An 18,140-nucleotide genomic window follows, 5' to 3' on the forward strand; every position below is an offset into this window, starting at 1 on the left:
GGCTGATTTCCACCACATTAGACCACCTCATTACGAACCATATACAGACTGATTCAAAACAATTGATTCATTTCAAATGGCCGTAGCTTCCTTATTAAAAAATAATAGAAAGAAAATATTTGAACGCAATGCAATAGAAACTTTAAAATTTCATAATATTTATCCAATGCGACTTCTCTTGGTCACTAGGTCAAAATATTTGCGAATGTCCATTTCACTATCCTGTAAAACATTCTTATTACATATTCTAGTTCATTTACCTTGTTATGAAAAGGAAGTTCTAGAGCGAAATCTGAAGCTTTATAAGACCCCATTCAGAAAACGCTTCATCGTCTCCGAATTTACTTTACAGTATCTAGGATGAGACAGATTACCAGAAGGGTGTTGTCCATGTTATCTAAAAATCCCTTAGATTAATTATTGATATTAAAGTCATTTAGAGTAACTGATTACATTAGCGATTAAAAGAAGAATGCAGTCCGTGTTATCAACAAAAGTCATTGAAAGTAATTAGTGACATCTAAGTCATTTAGAGCAGTCGACTACATCTACTGCTATCTATGTTATCTAGAAAAGTACGTAATAAAGTAATTATTGCGTATACAATAATATTTACAATACAAAAGATAGCTTACAACTTTGGTTGTGTACGTAAGAAAGTAATTATTGCGTACACAACGAAAATTTTAAGTTACCTATTGTATTTTTTACAAGATTTTTCTTTTCATAGAATTGTTTTATAACCGGCGCGGTTGTTTTAAATAACTCTGTACTTTCTGAAACAGACATAAATTAGAATTAGTGATGCCTTGTCACTAGGGGGATGCATTTACATTTTTTTGACATATGTTTGCTCTGTGATCTAATAGGTTATCATCTGATCGAAAATGTAATAGTACGGTATATTTTTCACACTATTAATCGGGAACAGACAAAATGGTGATCAATACCAATTCTTTTAAATACTCACTAAAATTATTGACAGTATATGATAATTTGAAATTTTTATGTCAGTTCATTTCAGTTTTTCTTATTGTTGCTTCCGAGTTATAAAATTCAGCAGTATTAAATAGTTACTAAGCATAAAATACTAATCAAACATATACCTTCAGTTTTTTTTATCTTTTTAATAGTCTATTCTTATCCAAAAATAATTTAAAATACTTGTTTTTTCGAGATAAATCTTTAACATTTTTACTTTCCTGTATACGATTAAAACCCGCTCAATATTCATCAAAACAAATTTGAAATTGACATTTTAATAAACCTTCATGTTTTAGATTCTGAAGCAGACACTTTTTTGACACTTATACGTGTTTACATGTGAGCACGGCAGTTTAAAAAAATCAGGTAAATCAGTAAATATCGAATAATTCCTCCCAATTTTTAAGCAGATTGACTACTAGAGGAATGTTGCCCATATTATCTACAAAAGTCCCTTAGAGTAAATTATTGAAATTAAAGTCATTTATAATAATTGACTACAACAGTGACTACCAGAAGAATGTTGCTCCTGTTATATACAATAGTTAATTATTCATTCCTTTAATGAACTTCATTTTAAAATATTTTAATAACCTCAATACTTTACACTGAAAAAAACATTTTTTAGCGCTATATCTTTGCGTATAGTAACTTGTAAAAAATACAACACGATACGATCAGGCCAGTATTATCACATATTTCCAACCAATTTTTGATCAAATCTTCCAACGAGAAATCTGTCAGTCTTTTTGCATATCCCTCCAGATGCATAGGAAAATCAAACTGGAAAACTTGAGAAACAAGAGAAGATTCATATTTATTTTGTGACATTCATTTCAAAATCCTTAACTGTTTTTTAAACAAAATTTTAAAATTTAAACTGGATCAAAACTAAATTTTAGACCTGGTTGGTCAAAGGCAAATGCTTGTATTATTCTTTTCAACAGTATCACGTGAGTTAGACACAAAATTAATTTTTTTGTAGAAGTAAACAAGAGCAAACCATTTCCTTGAATTATATTAGGATTTCCACTGATATTAAGTCAGCAGCTCAATTTGCTTCAATCTTCTAAATGCATTTACGTATATCATTTTGTGCTTATGATCTATTTGGGGAGTTTTGCATCCCTGTCTAATGACTGCGTTTGTCTTAGACGAAATGAAATCCAAGATTCCTTCAATAAAATCTAGCGTTGATTGTAATCAGAAAACTGCTGCTCTGTGCTCACTTTTCGAAAGAGGTAGATACAACTTCTTTTCTGAATACCGTAATCGAGTCAGGTTTTCGCTTAATCTGTTGAATTGCTCTGCTCTTCCGAAGTGATTACTTGAATGGGGAGGGGGAGGGGAGCAGCTAATTACGTTGTTTGTTCACTTATATGTATTATCTAAATAAGGGAAGAAATATAACAAGATGGCATTTTTCGGAACCAATAACGGAGTTAAAATGAAATCAAATCTGATTATTAGCAAAATTAAAAATTAAAAATAACTATTTCACATTCAGAAAACTGCTGTTTCTTTCTCACTTTTTTTGGGAGAGAAGATGCAATATTTCTCTTGAATCCTCTACCAGATTCATGTCAGGTTTCTGCTTAATCCGCTGAATTGCTCTGCTCCTACGCGGTGATTACCTTGGAGGGGGACAAGTAATGGATAGTTATGTTATCACATCTTATATTATTCTTATCAAAATAAGTACAGAAATATAAGCAAGAAAACAAAGTTCGATTTAATAGTGAAATGAAAATAGAATTTGATTATTTAGAGAAATAAAAAAATTAAAAAATGCCATATTATAATTAATGCATTAAAATGCAACTGACAATTTTTTTCATCAACAATTGGAAGGAAGGAACAAAACTAACAAAAGCACGAAGCTCTAAGTGAAAAAACTTTAAAAAGAGAAGAAATTCAATCACATTTATAATAACTTATTAAATTTTAATGAAAATCGATGAACTTTTTTGCCTGTGATAAACATAATGGCTTTATTTCCTCTGATTATAGAAGCATGTAGTTTTTTTTGCATTTCGACTGTCGATTTTCGATTCTTCACTGTTTTCATTTCCACATTTCGATAACAAAATTAATTTATTCATTTAAAACATCAATAAGAGCTTATTTAAAAAAGTTCATTTAATTAATAATTATTCAAAATTTTTATTCTTTAATTAAAAAATCAAAGTATTTCTAATTAATATGAAATTTTGTATTAATTTTGTATTTAAATTTTTTACTAAATGGAACTTTTCATACGAAATTAAATTTAATAAGAATCACTCTAATAATGATAATTAAATTTCAAAAACTTTAAAACAGCTGGAACACATAACTATTAAATATTTCAGGGCTCTAATTTACCAGAAAATGATAAGAAAGAAATGGATATTAAATTCCATACTTTCGTAAGCGATACAAATGATTAAAAAAAGTGTGTAAGAAATAAAACGAAACAAGTCAAGTTAAATTAAAACTCATGATAGCGGAAATCCGCATAGTGAATTTGAGATCATCATGTGCTAGCATAAAAATCATGCAGATTTTTATTATGTAGCTTATGACCATGTCTTGCGATTTAGTGAGAACATTTTAAGGATTCTTAGCAATGTAAGATAAATTTAAGAACTCTTTGCAGTGCTTGTCTTCATGCACGTGCGTGGCAATGAGGATGTTAAAAATATCTTTGTAAATATCCCCCTTTCTTTGAGAAGTTTCATAGCAAAGTGAAGAAATTCAAGAATGCGTTTAGATAAAATATCTATTTCCGTTGATGGAGTTGGTCCAAAATTCGATACAGGTATACAATTTTGTGTGATGAACGCGTGTGCCAAATAAGAACTAAGCGGGTAGTTGTGCATTTGTTTTATCGTACTAAACGGTGAAATTCAAAGAAAATCCTCGATTTTGCTTGGTTTCCAAAATATTGAATTAGTAAACAGATAAAATTAATCGATCTCATCGGTTTAATTATATAAGGTCTCCAATTTTGAACTCGTAAAAAGTATAGATATTTTCTTGAGAATTATAATTATGGTAATGTTTTTTACTACCAAAGAAATATATCATTTTCAGAAATTAATCAAAAATACACACATTATGAAATCTCAATCAAAAAAATTATTTCTGAATTAAACTAAAAAAAACTAAAAAAGATGCAAATGTATTTAGAGAGCGATAATGCTGCTACTACTAAAACACAGATGAACTTAACCAAATTAGTAAATATATTAAGTTAAGCAAAAAGAATAATAAAAAAAAATAGGAAATGATGAATCCGGCCTGAAGACTTTCTCATGGGTCCAGGGATTCAAACAAGAAATTTTTTTTCTGTGAGGGGTCTGACTTTAGCCCAAAAATATTGACCCCTCGTGACCCGAAAATCCCCTGAAATTGAGGCCTTAGAAACAAACTAGTTTCAAAGAAATAAAACAACAAATTATAACTTCCAGATCCAAGCGAAATTACAATAACACAACGCAAACTACAAAAGATCACTCACAAACCACAAATAGTTGTGTTTTGTAGTTTGTGAACTGATTAAAATTTCTTGCTAATTGATCAAAGATTGATAGTATGCTTATAAACGATAATTGTTTCAATAAAATGAATTAACGTGTCTTTATTAATCATAACGTCACATTCATAAGACAAATGTACCTGAACATGGTATTTAACATGTAATTGCACTTGGCATGAATTTAAACATTTGAAATTTTTAAATAAAATAAAATTTATTTGTATTTAAATTTTAGCTGTTATAAGAACGAGCTGATTGTTGTAAAACAGGTTTTTCGAGTTTTTATGTATCGGTTGTTGATTGATGGAAGCACGGTTTACAATGGAAAGTTTCTTTAACAGATATCTCACTATTGTTAGGCATAACGGTGTGTTTTCCGCATACATATTTATTAATCAAAAAATAAATTTCATATAATTAAATTTGGGTGGAATTAAAGTACATTAAAACTAAGATTTCAGAAAAACTATTTTAATTTGTAATTAATTCAAAAAACGCAATATATTTGAATTTAATAATAATAATAACAGGGCCCATGAGCACAAATGATATTTATTTAAACTTACCTTAAATAAATTAAAATAGCTTAATAATTAAAAATATAACTAACTTTCTAATTTAAAGTTAGAATTCTACAGCCATAAAAATAAGGTATAAAATAAGAAAAAGTAATGTATAAAAAACTATTTCAAACATCAAAACCTTTTCTTTTTGTTAATGGAGTAACTAATTAATTTCATTATATATTCAAAAACCCAATTTAACTCAGAATTAACTAATGTAAATATTGCTAATAAACCCACGGAAACGAACGAGGATTGTTACTCTTAGATATATAGAAATAATATTAAATCAAACATTTTAAATTAGGAATTAGTAAAATTGAAATTCAAAGTTAAGAGCTAAAATTTTGTTAATAAAGTGGTATCTCATTTTTTAAAATTTCTTTTTATATAAGAATAATCAATAAAAAATTTCAAACATTAGGACTATTTTTAATTGTTATTACATCATGAAATATAAACTGATCAATAGATTCGAAATGAAAGTTGGTGAAGCGCTGTTCACCGGAGACTTGTATTGTGCGAGGACACGTGATAGTTAATAAACCGTCTTCATTAACGGAGCCTAAAATCCGACCTCTTGAATTGCAAACATATTTACTTTCCGCCTGTCATTCAACAGCTTATTGCAACCCTAACAATCCACTGACAAGGCATGAACGCGTCACTTACAATCGATCCCAAAAACGCAAATGAGCTTAAAATGCGGCCAGATCACTTTGATGAAGTGCAGCACTTTTCAGGGGATTAGCAGGCACGAGGGCACTTGGGTAGCGGCTTTTAACCCACTTTGGAACGACTCTTCCCCGGATGCCCCTCCCTTATTAAATGACAACTCGTTTCGGGAGAAATTTTGAGCGAAAATGATGGATCCCAGTGGCTGCGGCGGCTTTTTATGGATCATTTGCTGCTTTTAACGACCGCCAGGAGTGCGGCCGTCGATGAATTTTTCATTCCACGGAAAGTTTCGGAATGAAAGGAAAGGGAAATGTGTTTTTATCATTGGTTTTTAAATATATATACAGGTAGTGGCCATGCATAATGGCTGTTAGGTCTCAGAAATCACGCTGTAGCATTAGAAGTATAGAAATTGAATTAAAAAAAAAAGGTAAAAATAAAAGGGATATTTCGTGAAAAAAATTAATTCTATCCGACAAGAATCAAGATGAGTATTAATTCTGATTGTATGGATATATAAAAATCCCCACCACCCTCACCATTCGAATTCTACCTTCGAAATTGGAAAACGGTGGATTATTAGAAGGGGAATATAAGATTCCCGCCCAACCATCCCTTCTAGTTCTACTATTTTCTTCTCTTTCATAAATGAATAGACTCCTTTCTTTACAATATGTTTTTCTTAAATTTTATCATAAACGTCATCGTACATATTTTACCAGTGTTTCTTTGAAAGTAGAGAGCAGCCAAAATTTGTAGTTTGCTACATTGTAAATATTTAACCTAAATGCTATTTACTCAACAGTAAATAGGTATATCATTATTTTTGTATTTCGGTAGGTAAAAATAAAAATAAAAAAAAAATTTCGTGAAAAAAATTAATTCTGTCGGACAGGACGCAAGGTAATTATTTATTCTGACTGTACGGATATATAAAAACTCATCTTTCCACCATTCCACCTTTGAAATCGGAAAAGGTGGGTTATTTGAAATGAGAGATACGAGTTCTAGTTCTACTATTTTCTCTCTCTCGTAAATGATTACTCTTTTCTATCCAATATAATATTTTTCTTAATTCGTATCATAAACTTCATCGCACATATTTTACTAATGTTTCCTTGAAATTGGATAGCCGCCAAAATTTGTAACTTGCTACATTATAAATATCTAATCTAGGTGATGCCCACCCAACAAGTGAATAAGTATGTTTTCATTTTTGTATTGCTTTTTTTCTCTTTTTTGTTGAAAAGATTTATAGGTCTTTTTTCTAATTTTTTGTACTTTCTAATTCCCATTCACTTCGGATTTTTAGTCTATTATAGCGCTTGGAATGAAAGAGCGTCTTTCTTTTCGCTTTATTCGCCAGCACAGCGAACGAGAAATTTTATATTTCTTTTTAGCAATTTGACTGATGTAATGGCGATACGTTTTAGCTACAATAGTTTACTCTTTTTATCGTCATATATAGATTTATGCTAAATTTTCACATAGTTTTAAAAAAGCTTCCTTTTCTAAATTTATTCTAAAATTTAATAAAATATCCTTGATTAAAGTGTCGATCAAGATCAACTCTTCTCGAAGCACGATTGCAAAAACTTTGCGTTGCCAGAAAGTACCATTATATTGTACTCTTTTAGTTCCTTTAATAATTTCTGTAAAAGTGGCCAAGAAGATAATATTCACCGATATTTCTTTCAGTATCATTTGTTTATTTCGGATGAAGCACTGGGAAGCAAAAAAGAGTTTCATTCTACGTGTATCACATTTTAGTACATAGGCGAAGTAATAAGTCCTTAAAATTAAGTAACGCAAAATAATAATTTAGTAAATTTAAAATTCATGAAATAAATATCAATTAATAGATGAATAAAAAGTAAAAAGTTCATTCATTTATTATTTTTTATTCAGAAAAAATTAAATATTTAATTTATTTTTAAATAACTATACGTATTTAATTTTTAGCTTTATGCCATTCATTGAATCTTATTTCCCTATTCTTTCTATTTATTTATACACTTGGAAGAAAAGTAGACAAAAGACGTTGTGAACGGAAAATGATTAATATAACTTAAACTTGACCAAAAACCATTCATGACTATTTTGAAAAATATCTATTTAGAACATTATAAATCATTAATTACATTATATATCACCTTATATATATAACATTATATATCAGTTTTTAAAAATCGTGAATTTAAAACAAATCTATACAAATATAACATAAATACTTAAGAGTTGGAACGGTCAAAGTCTAAACGAAATATTCCTCTAACATACACAAAACTACCAAACGAATTAATAAACGAAATATTCCCGTTATAATCACGCAGCATTAGTTTCTTAGCCAGATGCGAATCATTAAAAAAATTGTAAAATACAAACAGCAAAAAGAAAAAAAAAAAAAAAAACGATTTAGATAAATGAAAGGATTATCACACTTTAAATAGGGATAAAATTTAAAACGGTTTTAAATTGCATAAAATTTTTAAATATTTAGTTATTCGCTATTTTAATTCTTTTTTTGATTTCTCTTGTACGAAGTCGACTGAAAGTGTTGTTATCGACAACAAATTCAAACTGGAGATTTTGACGAATCTCTGCGGTTCAGACCACTCTGAGTTCCAAACATACATTTCTGTCTGCCTGTCTGTTTCAAAGATAACTCAAAAACGCTTTGAGCTGGACCAGTGAAATTTGGTTTATAGTTTTTACACCAAATTTATTAATTGGTATCGAATTTTGTGCAAAATCCGTTCCGAGGAAGTCTGTCTGAAGGAATATAAGATAACACGATAACTAAAGGACAAAGCGAGCTAGATGGATAAAATTCGGTTCTCAGATTTAAATGTGTATTGTAGGCACTTAATAAATTTTGAATCAAATCCAAGAAAAAACTTCCTGTTTGTCTATCTGAATTTTTGGAAACACGTAAACGCGATAACTCAAAAATTCAATAACTTAAATATATTAAATTTGGAATGTGATTCTGTGGCTACAATTGTAGTTCTATGCAAAATTCTTGTTCGAATCAGCCGGGAAAAACGCGTCTAAAACAGAAATTTGATTTTCGAATACGAGTAACCACATGTCAGGCATTAATTTCTAAAACAAGTCTCAAACGACAGATTGAGTAAAAATACTAAATTTATGCCAAAGTTTGTAACTATTGTACCCCAATGTATACAAGTCCTTCTCATATGCAGGAACGGTTTGTTCAAACCCCTCCCACTGGTTTTTAAATTAGTGCAATTTTAAATAGGTGCTATTTAATTTTCGAATAATTTTGTTCGTTTTGTAATTCGAAGAAAAATAACTGCCTTTCATGGTCTTATATCCCACCCTAAAGATTCTAGAATTGTTTTTATCTACTGGTCTGAAAGAGGCAGACATCCCTAAATAAGAACTTTCTGCATGCCAATGAGGAGTATTTTTTTACTCATTCAGATATTGTAAATGACGTACCAGGAATTTATCGCCGAAACCCTAGCCAAGGACATTCAGTCAAAAAGCTCAATTCACGCCAGAAGATTGTATTTTACAACAGTTGTACATCAATGCCATGTCAGGCATTCTCATAGATAATACCTTTATTAGAGAGTATGCGAGAAAGTTTTGGGGAAACCAATCTCACTGGTTTTAAATTGTAAGAATGGGGTATTTGTGAGGTAACAATTTATCTGTTGTTATTCCACAAAGGATCGAGAATTTTTTTTATCAACTGGTCTGAAGGAGGCAGACATCCCAAAATAAAAATGTTCATCTTGGCAATGATGGATATTTTTTACCCACTCGTGTATCATCGACCTCCTTCCCAAATCGACATCAGGTTTGCGATGCCTAGAGACATCACCCATCAAATGAGTGCAATCTAGCTTTCAGAGAATTGAATATTTTATTTGAATCTTATATTGTGTTTTATTGAGATGGAACGTAAATATAACCTTCCCAATTTTCTGCTGAGTTCGTGATAAATTGTTGCTCTGCTATCACAACGAAAAGTTCTATTTTAGTCTTTGACTAGTCAGGTGAAAAGAATGAATTGGAAATAATGACAGTAGAAGTGATCTTCTCAAAACTTTCTCGCGTACTTTCTAATAAAAATGAATTTTTATTTTAGACGAGTTTGTATTATCTAATTCATTTATACTCCGACAGCCGGACAGACAAGTTCAACAAATATGGTGTTAAGTATATGCGGTTTCCTTTCTACCATGTAAAGATCTATTCAATTCATGTATTGAATTCTTGAATCGTGATTTGTTGAACAGAGATTCGCCCAAAATCTTGAATCTGAATTTTTTAGTTATAACAATGCTTTCTTTTTGTATGATTCGCTTACGAGAAAGTAAAATACTGAGTTGCATTTGCAAATTGAATCTACTAAAATCGTAATGAGCTTTGGTAGAATATATAAGGATAGTTAGTCATTACATTTTTTTAATTCTTCAGAATTTTTGATTTCCAAAATAATTTAACCGCATTAAAAAGCAACTTTAACGGTTTTAAATCCTAAAATACAAGGATGTTCGACGTGTTTTTAATAAAATTTATATTTTTTAAATTCATTTAAAAAATGCATGTGTATATAGAATTACTTTTTTGGAAGTGAATCAGTTATAAGTATTAATCATTTAAGTAGTTTTTAAAATTTTCATTTTGATAAAAATTGCAGTAAATGAATAATATCAAGAATCAATAACTTTACCAATATTAATTGAAGGAAACAAAAATGGTAATAATGCACATATGTTGTATCATAAAATTAGGATGTTTTACGCATTAATAAATTGAAACATATTGAGAGACAAATTAAGAAAATCTGTTAAGTTATCTGATACGACATTTCAATTATTGCTTTTATTGTTAATTTTTGACGTATATCACTTATAAGTTTTTTTTTTTACTTCATCAAAAAAGCCATCTATTCTAACAAGAAAAAAATTATTAATTTTTAAATATACATCCGTGATTTATTTCCTATACTCTTCATAAATGCTAGAAAAGCTAATTTATTTTAAATTACTTGCGTTTTCATCTATGGAATAATAGTTGTGTCCATATTAAATTAACAATTTTTTAAAAGCGATATTTTTTTTATTTATTTAAGAATAATTCACCCTTTCTTTGCCAAATTTGTGATAATTAAACAATTTGAAATCATTCCAATACTTTATGCGCAACATTGGAAATTCAAAATTCAGAAAACTTAAATATTGAAAAGACAAATGTGCAAATACGTATTAAAAGTCCTCCAATTATTTCCCTTAAAATGCATTTAATGTCAAAAAACAATTCCTTATGCAAAAATATTAAATTTTGTGTACTTAAAAAAGGAATTATCATAAAGAAAAAATAACAATCTGAAATAATTTTATTTGTTCATTTTCCAGAACCTTCCAAGTAACTGTTTCGAATGAATTTTTATTATCAAAGACTAATTTAGAAAATTTTGAAGGAATGGGGGAAGGTAAAACCTTGAGTAATAAAACACTTGAGAATATCAAAAAATTTAAAAGCAGAAAAAACATAAATTATGTTTTCTAAGAAACCAGAAAAGAAAGCTATCAGACAACTAGAATCTACTTATGATTGGGAAAAATAAGCTTTTGAAAAGAAACAAATTTCTCTTTTAACACGTTCACTTTCAGAGATGTATTAAATTTTGAAAATATTTTTTAGATAACTTAATTTAGACAACTATGTTACATTTACTTTCAGATATAAAAATTTATTAAAATGGATTTTATTTAAAATTCTCAGAAATTTAACTTGAAATAAAGGCCTTCAAGAAACAAAATTTCTTAAAAATCAATTATAAAAGCATTCCTAAATAATTTAACATTTAGCTTGTGGTGTTACTTACATGTCAAACCTCAGAATTAAAAGAAATTAAAAACAATCAATTTTAATCGAGAAATTATCCAATATTGTGCGATTTTTTCACTTTTGAAAATGTTAAAAAAAAAATCCTTTCAATTAATGAATCTTAGCAAAATAAAAATAAAAATATCTTAGCAACTTTTAGAAACACAGTTTTATTTTGTGCTAAGAAATAGAAACTTTGGAACTTTTTATTTCATGTATTTCTTCCTTTTCAACCGTTAATATAAGTTTCAATATTATATATATATATATATATATATATATATATATATATATATAAGAGAGCGGAATCAAAATTTGATTGCTGAAAATACTAAAATAGTGTATTATAACCAATAATACATAAATGAAAGACAAATTCAAATTTTTACCATATCAAAAAGTCAGAAAAAAATAATTAAAAAATTCTATCTTAAGAAATATGAAGCAAGTGAAACTATATAAACTAATGAAAAGCAAATCGTTAAATAATATCTCTGTCAGCTTTTCAATAAAAAGTTTTTCAAACAGTCGATTTTAAAATAAATGAATTGTCGTTATTCTTAAATATTTAAATTATGATTCCAAATGCTGAAACATTTGCAGAAATTCAGAATCATAAACTACGTCAAGAGATATTTTCAACAATTTGAACCATTTAAGCAACTATATGTCATACAATATATTATATAAATCCAATTTCAAAATAAATAATGTTAAAATTTGCAAATTTTTAAAATTATATAGGAAACTTCTATATGTTCTGATACTTTATGAATTTAATCTAATACTATAAGCTCTGGATAAATAAATTTCTGAGATCAAATTTTAAAACAACCATTATCATAAAGCGCATTGGTTGGACTCTTTTTAAAAAATTGAAATAATTGAAAAATGTAATATAGAGGAGCTGTCTCAATAGTTTTGAAATACTTATAGGGACATTATAGACTAATAAGACTTTATATATTAATAAAATAATACTTTAAAAGTCTTACGATACATTAAAAATTCTTTCAGATAATCGTGCTCGTCTAAAAATTTTTTGTGTGTAATTACTTTTAAAATGAGCATTTTTAGGAAACATAAATATTGTGTTCTTTTTTAAAATTTTACAAGTAAAATGAAAATAACAAAAAATAACAAATAAAATTATTTTTGAAGAGATGATATAGACAAGTGCGATTTTGTAAAATATTTTAAATTGAATCATTTGTCTAATAAACATAGTTAAATAATAAAAATTGTGCTATTTTTAAAACATTAATTCTGCCTAAAAATGTAATAAATTATGCATAAGGAATATTTTATGTAATATTGAGATATAATATAGAAATGAGTTTGTATGTAATCAATCTTGAAGTAAACGTTTCCAGAAAGTATAAATATTCTGTACTTTTTAAATTGTTAGGCTTTGACCGATAATGTTATAAAATAATCCTAAGATTTGCTGAAAAATGATACCATATAATAAATCTATTATAAAAGGCTTTGCATAGAGAAATTTGTTCAAGAAGCATTTCCAATTAAAATAAAAACTGTATTGTTTCTAAAATGTTAAAATTGTGATTGAAACTACAACCTAGACATAATGGGTTCATTTGATCCCTTTGCACGACAGACGAAAGCATTCTTTCGATGCGTTCCGGTACAGTGACTCCACCGTTCCACCCACACGAAGAAAGCCTTGGTTGACATACTTCTAAGAATAACCCTCCGAGACTGTCTTCGTCTCCGAAATATTCGAGCACTCAGCTCTACGTTCCGTCTCTCAATCCAATTTTACATATCCTTTTCTTTTTACACCATTCTAAACTTAATACTAAGAAGATGGTCACTTACTGGATTTCCATGACATGTTACCGCTCTAAAATAAATCCAGCCCAACTGGGCATCTTCGTCCAATTAGGGGATGAGAGAGGCCATTTCTCTCATATTTATTCCAGGAATGATTTTCTGAAGAACAATGGAAGGTTGGGGGAATCCTTATAATCCAGCGAGACACAAATGACACAACCACCATCAAACGCGACTCATAGAGACACCAACCAAACCAGAAGACATTTAGTCGCACAACGGGGAGCAGGAAATGCAAAGACTCTTTTTTTTTCTCTTATCTCTAATTTACATGCGCCAAGTCAAACCACCAAAAAAGCCGGGCGGGTGGAAGAATGAGGAAGATTTTATGTGGGCCCGCAGCCAGCTGGAAGGCGGCCAGCCCCCAAAAAGCGATTCATCCCCGCTTTTGTGAGGGATTCCACTCTTTTCAAGAAGCGGCCTCCTTAAAAGCGATCTTACCCTTCTGTCGAAGGTAGCTGCCTTTCTCTTTCTTTCATATTTTATTGAATATCTTCAGGACAGGCCGATAATGATCATGACTTCTTTATTTGAAATTTACCAGTTTAGTGATTTTTTTTATTGACGTTTTGTTTTATGACCTTATTAATGCAGTCTATGCATCGTTAACTCCCTTGCTGGTTGTTGAATTTTTTTTAGAAAAGTGGTCCAAGATGATGAATTTTTTTAGTACTTTATAACATATTTTATAGAATAATATAATGCTTCCTGGGCTTTTGTTGCTTTCAGGATCATGGATTTTATTCAAAGCCTTTTACCAATTTCAATATTACTAAATAATTTCAACAAATAAATAAACAAATAAAATTCTAATAAAGAATGGATAAAATTCGGTGGACTTCCAATAGCTATTCTAATAGAATAGCTATTGGAAGTTTTTATTCTAATAGAATAGCTATTAGCTAAATTGTATTTCCTTATATTTTTTTTCCAAATAAATATAATAGATTAAAAAAAACATTGTTAAATGTTTGGTTATTTTATAATTGCTCTAAGCAAATCGTACTCGTGGTTCGATCCAATTTGCAAGAAATCACAATGCTAAAAATAATGAAGGAAAAAGCAAGATTTATATGTCACTACACGGTTGCCAAGGCACAGAGCGGGAATTAGAAACAAAGAAAAAATTCTACTGAACTTGTAACTACTGTGACTGATTACCAAGTACATGAAAAATATTTAGAAAGGTTGAACTGGAAACTTCAGCAATGAAGTTTTTAATAAATGACTTAATTGGCTATAAAATAAATTACATTATTTGAAAAATAAATCAGTTATACAAGATTTTCAAAAAATATATATAAATAAAATTCATTAACGGAATTTTTGGCAATTTGAAAGTAGAAAAAAAAAAAAAAAAAAAAAAAGAGCATGGGAAAAAAATAAAATAATGAAGTTAAAATTGTCAAAAAAATATCGGTGAATCGACAAGACTCATTTTAAAAGACAGCAAAAGGTAACAAACAGAATACTTGTATAAAATACTTAAAACAGATTTTGCGATAAGTTTTCTCCAGTTGTTGCATTAAAATTGCATATTTCTTTTTCTTTTGATTCGATTTATACAATTTTAATTTGAAAAAAAAAAAACTAACATATTTTAAAGGAAAAAGGTTAAAACCATTCGGTTTCTTTAAAAAATCTGGAGCTTTACAAAGAGGGAATCAAAATTTAAAATTAATAAAAACATTATTTTTGATTGAAAGATAATTTTTAAAGATCTTGTATAGTACAAATGAAATATGCCCTCAATGCAGATAGAAATGTCATATTTTTCACAGTCATACTTTGTGAAGTATTTCTTCTGAGTTAACCAAGGTGAATAGTCTCCACGAAACTTTCCCGCATGTTCTCCCATAAATATCTTATCCCCTCTTGCCGCGTATAAAACCGTGGATATTGGACAAGTCCGCGAATGCCTTGTACATCATTGGTTACAAATAATAGTGAAATATAGATCCTTATCGGCGATCTAGCAGTTTTATTAACCTATAATGCGAATATGTATTTTGAAAATTTTTTACCTGGAGATTTAAACTAAAATCTGACACGGAATGACGATTGTAGTCATAGTCAAACGCACCGAAGTCATTAAGTCATTTTCGAGTTATCGAGTTTGTATGCATGGAAACATACTTAATAATAAACTGTTTAACACATTTGGTTCAAAATTTGATAAGAATCCATATTTTAAATGCTAAACTTGTGCACCAAATTATAATTACCTACTCTTAGCGTTTTATAATTATCGGGTTCACTTGGGTTTGAACAGCCAATCTTCCGTGAATGGAATGCATTCAAAATTTGATAGAAATCTATAAGTTTGTCTAAGTCTATGTATCAAATTATATCTTTTTATTTTGAGATAGAGTGTTTTCAGACAGGTAGATAAACGGACGGACAGACTGACAAACATACCTACTGATATAATGTCAAAATTCTTGTTTTGAATTCAGAGAAATCTGAAACGTGGTCATTCGTCAAAATCTCGAGTTCGAAATTTTTGACGATTACAAGACTTTTTCTGTATTTCGAATATTTGAAAGTAAAAAAGATAATTTGATTTAATCACCCGTGAGCAATTCTATATTCTCTTTCCAGTGGCTTAAGGCAAAGATAAATTTTAAAATCATAAAAAAAGAAATATATAGAGTAAAAAATTAGTATTTATATTCATTCAGTTTCATTATGAATTAATTATGATAGTCATATAACTATGCGAGAAACCATAACAACATACCATTGGTACAAGATGAAAATTAACAAAAACTAAAAAAAAAAATTACATCATGTAATTTATACAATGATGTGAACTAAGCACCCATTACAGAATTTAAAGGCAATTTCATCGAGAAAATAAATCACATTAATGAAATCCTTTTCAGCTAAATAGATATATAAAGTCTGAATACCTTTTAAGAATTATTTTTATTATTTTATATGCATTATTATACAAGTTGATGTGTAAATTTTATTTTATTTAAATTTTTTTTAAAAGTAAAACAGAAATTAATTTTTTAAGCTTCGCTGACTTCATAGATCTTCTCCACATTAGAGCAATTTCTAGGTTATAAATTTACATGAATGACAAAGATCCTTTTTAATTTACTAATCTTAATCTTTAAATATCTAGTGCTAAATGTGATACTCCATATTACTTTAGAGCATCATACATGATCTGAAAGATTTAAAAAAATAATTAAACTTTATTGTAAATCATTAACAGTTATCACAGATAGTATCAATATCTGCATTCCTCGATGCATAAATCACGTGCTTTTTTTTTTCTTCCTTTCTCTGCTTTTTTCTTTGAAATTGCAAGCGATTGGAAAATGAATTTACGATTCAAAACTCCCTAAAAGAAGATGATGTCAAAATGATGCAGTATTATATAGCAACTAATAGCAGTACCAGTCATTCCAAACTTCATTTAAATAGATGGAGACCATCATCAATCTGTCATGAAAAATATAGCGATCTCTTTTTGTTAATAATTCAAATTCCTTATGCTCTGTTAGTTTACATACTATTCATAGACATGAAAAGTGCTGTCGGATCTCATTACTCAAATGGGTTTGCTTTTTGTATACCTTAATGACAGTTTTGCATGATAGGTCTGATTCTTTGGCATATACGTATAAGAAATTGAGATATTATAATGATAATAATAATAAATGGGATTTGACTTTCATAAGAGAGGTTCGGTTGCATAATATGTCTGATCAAATAAGTTTATTCTTCCTACTCTTTCCTATATTAATGAGGAAATTTCTTTGAATTATTAGATTTTCAATAAGTAGAACTCTATTCACTCGAATTCTAACAGATTATTAATTACTATAATGAAAAGAAATAAAACCGACAAGATAAATCAAAATAATGAAGAGTTAAAATAGCGAACACATTTGACTTTGAAAGGCATTTTCAAGACGGAATATTTTAATGTAGTATGCCAATATACGAAATGCGAATAACATTATTATTGTAGTTACAATATATATTTTTTCCCTGAAATTTTTTTGGAGTAATTGTAGCATCCGAAAATTTACTTCTCAAGATCAGGTTTGTCCCAATTAATTCGAAATTGAACTTTTACGGAATATCATCTAGGTCCCTCTAGATCTAACCCGTGCAATCTAGGACACTGAATAAAGGAAGGCATGGGACTGCCTAAATGAAACTCAAGGCATGAATATAATCAGTAGCAGGAGACTATTTGGTATCATAAATAGAGATAATCCGATAGTGTCCTGTCATTTTACAATTTTGTCTTGGCTAGCAGCAAAAATTCAAAGAATGACGGAATAAAGTTAAAAAAATTTCGTTATTTTCTCATTAAAAAACAATATATACTTCGCAAATGAAACTATCAACAAAGGTGTTCCTCAAAATGCTTACAAATGCAAATATAAGAAACTGAAAAATTTAATTTAAGACTTCGTCGCATAATAACGTTTTGGCATTGATTCACCCATCATATTTTTAATTTAATAATAATTTACTCGCAATAATTACTCATTTAATAATTTACTCGCAATTAGACAGAAGCGATAACCCACACAATAAATTTATTTGGGTAACTTTGCAGTGATTTTACAATGAACAAGGGTTTTAAAAGAACGAGTTGTTGTTTATAATGGCGCGATGCACAAGCTCGCTGACGAAGTCAGCGA

The 18,140-nt window shown here is 28.8% G+C and overlaps 1 protein-coding gene across 3 annotated transcripts in view; it reads right to left on the bottom strand.

Moving 5' to 3' along the window:
* LOC129989470 (plasma membrane calcium-transporting ATPase 2-like) overlaps positions 1-18,140 on the bottom strand; it is a 285,601-nt gene that overhangs the window by 214,469 nt on the left and 52,992 nt on the right. Inside the window, exon 1 of one of the 3 annotated variants that reach the window (XM_056098031.1) lies at positions 13,453-13,685. The exons of 1 other annotated variant lie outside the window; for it this stretch is intronic. In XM_056098031.1, the coding sequence (XP_055954006.1) occupies positions 13,453-13,468 (16 nt within the window). In that variant the 5' untranslated portion in view covers positions 13,469-13,685. Of the gene's footprint in view, positions 1-13,452; positions 13,686-18,140 lie in introns of those variants that run through there. One more of the 3 variants, XM_056098034.1, reaches the window with a different exon arrangement.

The sequence above is a fragment of the Argiope bruennichi genome, chromosome 10, assembly GCF_947563725.1.
Source record: "Argiope bruennichi chromosome 10, qqArgBrue1.1, whole genome shotgun sequence".
NCBI classification, from domain to species: domain Eukaryota; kingdom Metazoa; phylum Arthropoda; class Arachnida; order Araneae; family Araneidae; genus Argiope; species Argiope bruennichi.